At 38.4% G+C, this 10,496-nt stretch overlaps 1 protein-coding gene across 4 annotated transcripts in view; it reads right to left on the bottom strand.

The window, feature by feature from the left end:
* Nucleotides 1–1,384: 1,384 nt before the first annotated feature.
* ALS2 (alsin Rho guanine nucleotide exchange factor ALS2) overlaps nucleotides 1,385–10,496 on the bottom strand; it is an 82,814-nt gene continuing 73,702 nt past the window's right edge. For all 4 annotated transcript variants that reach the window (XM_033230692.1, XM_033230693.1, XM_033230691.1 and 1 more), the window contains 7 exons: nucleotides 9,688–9,810; nucleotides 7,649–7,825; nucleotides 6,225–6,270; nucleotides 5,948–6,009; nucleotides 5,269–5,418; nucleotides 4,944–5,040; nucleotides 1,385–2,709 (listed from right to left, as the gene is read on the bottom strand). In XM_033230692.1, the coding sequence (XP_033086583.1) occupies nucleotides 2,671–2,709; nucleotides 4,944–5,040; nucleotides 5,269–5,418; nucleotides 5,948–6,009; nucleotides 6,225–6,270; nucleotides 7,649–7,825; nucleotides 9,688–9,810 (694 nt within the window). In that variant the 3' untranslated portion in view covers nucleotides 1,385–2,670. The remainder of the gene's footprint in view (nucleotides 2,710–4,943; nucleotides 5,041–5,268; nucleotides 5,419–5,947; nucleotides 6,010–6,224; nucleotides 6,271–7,648; nucleotides 7,826–9,687; nucleotides 9,811–10,496) is intronic.

The following is a 10,496-nucleotide window of genomic DNA, read 5'->3' as shown; positions in this document are numbered from 1 at the left end:
AATTTAATACTGTAGGGAGTGCTCAGTGGGAAGAGCATTTGGAAGGGGATATTGCAGAAAGGAGAGGAAGGTACTGCTGACAGCAAGGCAAAAGGTAGAGACCAAATGGCAATTATCAGAGGGTCATCAGCCCTTGCACCCACATGAAACACATGGCTTTCCTTATCTCTTCATCATAGATGAAAACACAAGCTGGGAATGTGATACATTTGTGTTCTGAGTACAGCATATTTTGTGAAAAGCACTTGTTTCAATACGATTTTCATTTTTAACTCACTTTTAAGAACTTTCAATACATAACCAGCTATGAAATGACATCTCTGGCAGCTGTAGTAGCAAAAAGCACTGGACTTCTAGAGAAGTAGGGAGTAGGGAAGTTCTAGGCTGGAGTCCCAGCTCTGGCAGTGAGCAAATCTTAGTCACTGCTTGTCTGAAAAATGGGGGGAAATGGGGATAACAGCTGCGTCCTTGGGCTGCTGTGAGCATTCATCACGCATCTGAATGATCATTGTAAACTGCCGCAGGAGTGCCGGGGACTTCTATTTACAAACATTGGCCTGGAGATTTAGGGTTTTTCTTCCAATATACTTCAAAATTTATAATTTTAATATGCTATCTGAAAAGCATATAGTAGGAAGAATCCAAAGTAACTGAACCATTTCATCTGTAAAAGGATGAATTGTAACACGGCTTCTCCTAGAACGGAGATAGCCTATCATCATTGGAAAACTTCACAGTGGGTCAATTTGTCTCCAAGTTTTTGTTTGTCCATTTCCACTTATTATCCACCCCCGCCCAGAGTCAGATATTCTGTAAATTTGTCTTTACCGCCAAATGTGGTTATTTACGTGTTTGTTCAGAAACTCAAAACAATCTCTAATGTAAATGCAAAGTATTTAACATAAACGGATCTTTAAGGGTTGGTCCCCTTCCAACAGTGGACAGGCACATTCTGGTAGAGGCAGCAACAAGATGGAAAGGCCTCTTGAGAAAACATTACAACTAGGAGATAATATCTAACGTTTCTAACCAGAAATTTTAAAGCCTCACCTTCCCTTCCCTCTATCTGTTTAGGAGGGAAAAAAAATAAAGAGTAACTATCAAAATATGCTTTTCATTCAAAGAAATAATAGATTTCTTTTGAGACCCATGTCCTTGTGTTATTGGGGTCAGAAAATTAATTTGCTCTTTGCTAGAAAGGGTGCTATAACTATTGGTTTACGTTTATTTTAAAGACAGAGATTTCTAAAACCAAAGAGGGACTTCTCAGGTCAATATTTAGAGGCATGGATTATAATGTGGGCTACAGAAATACTAAGTGTGGGTTTCCTTTCATTTTTTAGGCTGCCCTGTTCATTTCTTCTACAATCATAAAACAACCACATAAAGATGAATGCCTTTTATTACGAAAATTGCTGTTACATTACAGCCAACATTCCAAAACAGTATTTTAATAAACACTTGCCTTGATTATAAAGTAGAGCAAAAACCATGATCCTTTTCCAAAAGTAATTATCATCTCAGTCACTTAACATAAATCAGGACACTCTGTATGCTTACCACGGTGTAGGAGATGAGATGAGGAAGAGCACCTATGTTATTCAAAACAGCTACTAGTGTTACTTATACAGTATAAACCAACAACTTACAATAGGGCATTTTTTAAAAAGCAAAACACTGAAATGTTGAGGTGCCACAATACTTCTGAGACGGAAAAAGCCACAGCTTGTTTCCTTTTTTCTTCCCATCCTGAGTTCAGTGTGAGGTACAGGGAAGAACAACACCAGGCTGGGGATTGATGCAGTTTTTTGCTTATTTCCCAATTGTTAGTCCTGCTCGAAAACACAGCCTGCATGCAAAACCTCCTCAGGCTGCCATTCACAGGCCTCGGAATACAGCGTTTGTGCATGGACAAATGAGGTTCCTAGCAGCTCAGAGTTGGTGTCTGAATCCAGTGGATTCACTCTCTGTAGCGTGATAAAGAAACCAAAAACAAAATTCCTATGTTCTTTTTAGTCAAGAGGCAGAAGACTCCTATTTGGATGCATTCCACATTTCGGGGACAGGATGTGGTAGTTTTGCACAGAACCTCTCTCATAAAGAAAAAGCTTAGAAAAAGTTAAAACTGCAGTTTAAAAGCTCCTTTCTCCCCTCCCTTGGCAAAGAAACATGATGCACACATGACTGGAAGGGACTCAGGAAGGCAGAGTGTGGTCACTATAGTTTCAAGTACGATCTGGTTCTTGCAAAGGGATCGGGGTAACTGCAGGTGGATTCAGGCAAACCAGAAATTCAAAAATATCCATCGACTTCTTTAATATAAGAAGCTCTACTGGAAGCTTTTCTTACAACTTCATGTAGCTGACATACCCTTTACTGTAGGAAGGGATATCCTCTTCTTTTTTCAAATAGCAGATGAATGGTATTTTTAGAACTTATCATAGGCCAAGAACTGGTCTAATCTGATTTTTTACCTCCTTTTCAATCCTTCCTTTAAACTATATACCTGGGCTCAGGGCTCTTATTATTAGTAAGGCTCATTCTAACAACCTAAATAACACAAAGTCCTTTCCAATTTCAACACTGTTCTTTTTTGCCACTACAGGAAGACTCCAGATGGTGTTATAACACTCTGTAGTAGATAATCCAGTTTTCAAGCTGTTATGCAGCCTAGTTAAGCTTCTCACGCTGAATCTGGTAGTAACATGCCTGGAAAAAAGTTCAAAACAATTTCAAACTCACTTTTAAAGAAATTACATAAAGAGAGCAATGCATATGGGTCTAAAGAAACAAAATCCCTTATGAACAAATTCAGTTGATGGCCCAACAGATTTAACCGATTTCACTTTTCCCTGTTCCCTTCTAGTTCCCCTATCTAGTGGCTGTCTTTTGCCTACTTGTAATTAGTATAGACAATTTTTTTTCATTTCCCATCTTATTCTAAAACAAAGAAAGTTTTTTTTTTACAAGCTATCTAACATTCTTCACCAAGCAGAGACACCACAATTTGCCGTTATTGATTGGACATTTAGAGGATACCAATCATTAAAAGGTACAACTCTAATTAGAATCACCTAGTATGATTAATAAATATACAGATTAAGCATCCCTGCAGACGTGGGGAGTCACAACTTCCAGGAATGCATTTTTAAGAAGCACCCTGAATGATAAGTTTCCAGGTATGGGCATTACTCATACCCCAATGAATAACACATCCAGATAACATGTAACATTTTCCATTCTTTAATTTCTTAGGCTAAATCCCCAGGAGTAGAACCACTGAGTCAAACTCCACATTTTTTAATGTTGTTTATATCTACGTTAGTAACAATTGCTTTCCAAAATGGGCTACTTACCCCATTATCAGCAATGTGGGAATAATAATGACTTTACTATAACCCCACCAGTAACTTTAAAACATTCTTACGAATTTAACAGCACAAAATGGTCCCTTATTGAAATCTGCAGTACTATGATTTTCAGTGATGTTGAGTATTTTTCTACATGTAAACTTACTAGTTCAGTTTCTTCTTTGGTGATCTGTTTAGAGATACTCTTCATATAATGTAAACATTAATAATCAAAGTCATCAGTGGCCAATATTTTCCCCAGTTTCTCCCCTCTTTCAGTTTATTTAATAGAAGTGTTAATGGTAGGCTGGGAGCAGTGGCTCACGCCTGTTATCCCAGCATTTTGGGAGACCGAGGCGGGCAGATCATCTGAATTCAGGAGTTCGTGACCAGTCTGGCCAACCTGGTGAAACCCCATCTCTACTAAAAATACAAAAATTAGCCAGGCGTGATGGCGGGCACTTGTAATCCCAACTACTCGGGAGGCTGAGGTGGAGAATCACTTGAACCTGGGAAGTGGAGGTTGCAGTGAGTTGAGATCGCACCACTGCACTCCAGCCTGGGCGACAGAGTGAAACCCTGTCTCAAAAAAAAGAAGCATTAATGGTATTTTAGTTGAAAAGTTTAAAAAGTTAACCCAGGTCAGAAACCTGACATTGAATTCTAGTTCTTTTTCTTATTTTAATTTACCTGTCTTTCCTTTTCTCTTCCTTTCTCTATATTTAAACCCCGAAGCATCTATGATTTGCTATTCTACCCTCCCTCCAAAACTGCTAATAAGCTATCCAATGCTTTGTTTTACCATTTGTTAAATAATTCCTCTTTTCCATTTTTGTGTTTGGTGTTTCCACATTCATGTGAAGTTTTTATTACGATAGTGTTTATATGGGAGCTATTCATTCTATTTAGGTAATTGTGTATTCCTGTGACAGTCACATACTATTTTATCTTCATTATTATAATTTTATAAATTTTACTAACTGGAAGAGTAGGTCTATTCTTTCTCATTTTTCACAAGTGTTTTTGCACTTTCTATCTGCTGTTCTTTCAATAAACTTTAGAGTGATTCTTCCAAATTCCAAGAAAAATCAAGGCGGGAAACAAATGACTTCTAACAATCTCTCCAGGCCATGCAGATCAAAGAAGCTCATTTGTAATCTATTGGTTACAGTAAATACAAGGCAAAGAAAGAAGATGGAATTCAAATTCATTTACATACTGCCTTCCGTGTTTTACCCTTGTTCCATTAAATAGCACTTCTGCTGGAAACTTTCTTGTACCTTAAGAATCCTTTGTTTCTTTTTTAGAGTTACAATTATTTATATAAATGTAAGCATTTATAACAGTTTGAATGATCAATTTACAAGGAGGATTAGATAATGAAGAACATGCTTTAGTATTTTGAGGAACAACTGGCTTATCCTACTTTAATATACTATATAATGTTTTAAAGTGTAGAACAAAATGTGCTCTAAAGGCATTTAAGGTTTGCATTAAACTTTTATACAAAAAAAGTGGTTACTGGCATTTATAATATGGTAAATGAAAGACAGATATGAAGATAAAAAAGTATTAAATAATAACTACACTCACCTTCAAGGTGGTGAACATTATACCCTGTTCCCCATGCTGAAGATAGGGGTCCATTAGATCCTCAATGAGGTGTACCTCAGAGCCTAAATTCCTAATCCTGCCCCAAAGAGAAAAAGATGCCGAGTTATTTTCACTTACACGTCCATTCTCCTTCTGAACCTAGTTGATGGGAAAAAGAACAACTCAATAAGAAGGTAATGCCATAGTGGAATGGGTTCATCAATGTTTTTCTTGTAGAAGAGCATACTCCTGTCAGTTCAGAAAATGCAAGCAGCAGGCTTTTAAAAATAACGACTCACTAATAATAAAGTCATAAACCAGTCACCTGGCCCGTAGCACCACATATAAGAACACGGGAAACAAGTCATCCATGGACCACAGGAAGTCTTCCTGGAGCGATGCCAGGACACTCTGAGAGATCTCCTCAAAAGTCTGCTGGATGACCTTAAGTTTGTCTGATGGGGTAAATGTTGTGCTGTTATAGAAACAACGACAAAAAGATATCCTATCATTTTCTTAATATAGACATTTGATCATGTTTTTTTGATAATATTCCCTCCTAGGGTTCACGTGCCTTAACCTGGACACTTAGGCATTATGAGTCGTTGGAAAGAATGACTTTGTACTCCCATGGTGCTATGAGAAAAGTAGCTTCCAACTGTCCACGATTCATATATCGTTTCCTTTTACCCATGTGAAATCTCATTCTCCTAATATATGCTCTTTTCTGAATGAGAAATTTGGTTCATTTCCCATTGGCTAAAGATGTGATTATGTGGATAAATTTCTGGAATGGCTCTCCATTACTTTTGAAAATGCAAGGTCATTTTAGAGTAAAAGATAATCCAAGGGTCTCAAAAGAGCTTTTCCGATTTCCAGGTTGAGTTTGACAGCATCAGCATATAAAGTGGGGATGCTTAAGGCTTAGGTAAAGATAAGACTGTATTAATGATATCTTAATAGACCAAGCACTACTTTGATTTGTGTGGCTTTTCAGCGATTACCTGATCTGCTGCAGACATTCTACTGCTGAGGCAAAACAAGCATCTTTCGTGGTTGGCAAAACCTGCAAAAAAGGGAGTGAAGGTCAAGGAGGAAAACTATTTTCTGCAACAACAAAAATAAATGATATTGATGTCAGAGTGCAGGTCTTTGGTAACAACAGATGCAAACACAAGCTTGGGTACTGTTCTATCAAAGTAAAATGAAACAGTTTTGCTATTTCAAATCCTTCCCATTAGAGAAAACCATATTTGCTGAGGAAAAGAAAATTTACTATACCTTTTTACTCTCTCCAAGGATTGACAAGGTTGCTGGCCAAAATTTCCTATAATGGAATCCATAAATTGTTAATATATGTTGTTACTTATGGTAGACAAAATTCCCATAAAAATAGTTGACAGCTATATTGGCTTCCCTGTCCCCATTAAAAAGAACTGCTCCACAACAGGTTAAGTTTTTATAAACATTCGAGAAGAGATTTAAGAGTTTTTATCATCTCCCTAAGGGATTTGTCATTCTACATCCCAATAATCCTACACATTACAGATATTACCAAATATTTTTCCTTCACTCAGTTTTATCTCATTTCTACTACTGAATTATTCCATTGAAAACAATTAAAGCACAACATTTTTAAAAAGCACAAAAATAAAAATACAAAAATTAGCTGGGCGTGTTGACACAGGCCTGTAATCCTAGCTACTTAGGAGGCTGAGGCACGAGAATCACTTGAACCTGGGAGGCAGAGGTAGCAGCGAGCCAAGATTGAGCCACTGCACTCCAGCTAGGGCAACAAAGCGAGACTCTGTCTCAAAAAAAAAAAAAAAAAAAAAAAAAAAGGAGGCTTATTCACTTCTCTTGATAGCACAAATAGTGATTGGGGAGGTGGAATCGGCTTTATCACTGCACTAGAAAGGAAACATAACCATTTAGCATTCCCTGGATAACGAGCAATAATGCCTTCTAATAAAAACAGTGGGGCCGGGCACAGTGGCTCACACCTATAATCCCAGCATGCTGGGAGGCTGAGGCAAGCAGATCACTTGAGGCAAAGAGTTCGAGACCAGCCTGGCCAACATACTAAAAATATATCCATCTATACTAAAAATACAAAAATTAGCTGAGCATGGTGCATCATGCCTGTAATCCCAGCTACTTGGGAGGCTGGGGCATGAGAATCGCTTGAACCTGGGAGGTGGAGGTTGCAGTGAGCTGAGATCGCATCATTGCACTCCTGCCTGCATGACAGAGCAAAACTCTCTTTCAAAAAGAAAAGCACTTCAAAAACTTTAACTTAAAAATTGCAAATGGGGAGGGAGGAGAGAAAAGAAGAGAAGGAAGAATGCCAAAGATATGTATTCTGCTCTAAAGAGCTATAAAATACCAGGCAAGATAGCTCACACTTACTATATATACACATACACTTACTATATATATGTATATATAAAAATATATATCATATATTACTATATATATGAAAATATATTAAAAAACACATTCCAAAAAATCAGGTTTCATAATCATCTCCAAATATTCTCAGAAATAAAGATTATTAACTATCACTTTTTCATTAAGAAGTATGCAAAAAAGTAAATAATTACAAGCCATATATATAATTAGATATCAAAGTGCCAAATTTCCAACAATGCTGTTTGCATGTTAAATTAAAACCATTTGGTTGTGCTTATAACTACTACACTTACCTCTGCACCCCAAGAAAGCCCAGGAGAGCAATATCTGGCTGCTTATTTAGTCGAAGGACACATTCCCAGTAAATGTCTTCCTCGCGATCATTATCCAAAGCATAAAGCATAAACAGCGGTGGGTAAAGCCGAGGTAGCAGCACAGGAAGCAATAATCCAGAACTCGTTACTACATAACTACAAAATAATGGAGTAGGAGGAAAGAAGCATTTTTCATATTAAAATTGAATACAGAATCCAAGATACAGCTTCAGTTTCAAAAAGTCAAAAGTAGAGATGGGAAGTTTTAAAGAAGTTATAATATTACTCTGCTCTTTACATATGGAGTTGATATAAGGACATTACCTATAATTTTGTCTTGGAGGAAACTGTGAATTCTTTTCATGAATTAAAAATCTAACTGAAAACCTACTTTGTTTCCATTTTGAGACTGATTTCTCTGAGGTTATTCTAGGTCAGTGTGATGTTACTTCCTTTGCTAAGCAGCCTTTGTGCTCAGATCATCTGTGGTTGCTTTTTCCTGGGGTATGGCTAATGGTACTTGAGAGACCTAAGAGGGACCTCAGAGGGGACACCTACCCAGCTACATTTTTTTTTTTTTTTTTTTTGGAGGAACTATTTTATTATTTAGATTATTTTTCTTTTTTTTTTTTTTTTTTTATTATACTTTAAGTTCTAGGGTACATGTGCATGACGTTTATATCATGTATAACTCCCCAATGCAATCCCTCCCTCCTCCCCCCTCCCCATGATAGGCCCCAGTGTGTGATGTTCCCCTTCCCGAGTCCAAGTGATCTCATTGTTCAGTTCCCACCTATGAGTGAGAACATGCGGTGTTTGGTTTTCTCTTCTTGTGATAGTTTGCTAAGAATGATGGTTTCCAGCTGCATCCATGTCCCTACAAAGGACGCAAACTCATCCTTTTTGATGGCTGCATAGTATTCCATGGTGTATATGTGCCACATTTTCTTAATCCAGTCTGTCACAGATGGACATTTGGGTTGATTCCAAGTCTTTGCTATTGTGAATAGTGCCGCAATAAACATACGTGTGCATGTGTCTTTGTAGTAGAGTAATTTATAATCCTTTGGGTATATACCCAGTAGTGGGATGGCTGGGTCATATGGTACATCTAGTTCTAGATCCTTGAGGAATCGCCATACTGTTTTCCATAATGGTTGAACTAGTTTACAATCCCACCAACAGTGTAAAAGTGTTCCTATTTCTCCACATCCTCTCCAACACCTGTTGTTTCCTGACTTCTTAATGATTGCCATTCTAACTGGTGTGAGATGGTATCTCATTGTGGTTTTGATTTGTGGTTTTTTTTTTTTTTTTTTGAGACGGAGTCTCGCTCTGCCGCCCAGGCGGGGGTGCTGTGGCCGGATCTCAGCTCACTGCAAGCTCCGCCTCCCGGGTTTTACGCCATTCTCCTGCCTCAGCCTCCCGAGTAGCTGGGACTACAGGCGCCCGCCACCTCGCCCGGCTAGTTTTTTGTATTTATTTTTTAGTAGAGACGGGGTTTCACCGTGTTAGCCAGGATGGTCTCGATCTCCTGACCTCGTGATCCGCCCGTCTCAGCCTCCCAAAGTTCTGGGATTACAGGCTTGAGCCACAGCGCCCGGCCACATTTTTTTTTTGAGACAGGTCTCACTTTGTCACCCAGGCTGGAGCGCAATGGTGCAGTCACAGCTCACTGCAGCCTTTAACCTCCCTGGCCCAAGTGATCCTCTCATCTCAGCCTCCCAAGTAGCTCAGCCCGTAGGTGTGTGCCACCATGCCCTGCTAAATGTTTTTATTTTTGTAGAGATGGGGTCTCCCTATGTTGCCCAGGCTGCTCTTGAACTCCTGGGATCAAGCAATCCTCTCACCTCAGCCTCCCAAAGTATGGGATTACAGGTGTGAGCGTTGGCCCCAACCATACCATTTTAGAAATGAGGAAATAGACCTAGAGAACACACTTTCTCCCTGGGGCTCTTTGGGTAAGATCATCTAGTCACCACTCCCTTTCTTCACTGTCCCCACCCAACTCCATTTACCCTGGCTCTGGTGATTCAGATCGGGAATCTGACTTCCCAGTGCAAAAAGACTTCCTTTCAGTTGGCAGAGGAGCAGAGAGAGGAATTGTGCTGCCTTCTTCAGGCAGTTCAGGAAATAAGAACCTAAAGAAGAACAAAAAATATAATTATACAATTATACCTCTAGGCGGTTGAAAAGCATAAAAACACATTTCCATTAGCTATGAAAGCAAGCTTTATTATCAACTAAGTATTTTAGTTTCCTGAGAAAACCGATGTTTCTGACAGGATAAAATTAAGAATGCAGCTAATGAATAATACCACTACAAAATCTTCACGTGCTATGATTTTCTTCTGTCTAGTTACTAAGGAATGGAGAATTCCGATCTGTATGAGATACGTGTTCCTTACTGGCGAATCTCATCTGAGGTCAATTTATATTAACTCTGAGCAAGGACCACTATTCTAGAATATAAGCAAATACTGATGGAAACTAAATGTCCAACATTAAGGGAAAAAATGATTAATTACAGAAGATACAATGTAAAGTTTTATTTTATTTTTATAGATTCAGGGGGCACATATACAGTTGTGTTGTATGGATATATCAGGTAGTGGTAAAGTCTGGGCTTCTGGTATACCCATCACCTGAACAGTGAACACTGTATCCAATAAGAAAGTTTTCAACCCTCACCCTCCCACACACACTCCTCCCTTTTAGAGTCCCCAGTGTCTATTATTTCCCTCCGTACTCAATATAAAATTTAAAAATATGTTTTTAAAAGTTGTTGAAAATTAATTTTTCAAATGATCTAGGTGATAAATTGGTG

This window comes from Trachypithecus francoisi, unplaced genomic scaffold (genome assembly GCF_009764315.1).
Source record: "Trachypithecus francoisi isolate TF-2019V2 unplaced genomic scaffold, Tfra_2.0 Lachesis_group13, whole genome shotgun sequence".
Classification (NCBI taxonomy): domain Eukaryota; kingdom Metazoa; phylum Chordata; class Mammalia; order Primates; family Cercopithecidae; genus Trachypithecus; species Trachypithecus francoisi.
Note: the sequence above shows the minus strand (reverse complement) of the source record. Positions and strands in the feature narration are given on the sequence as shown.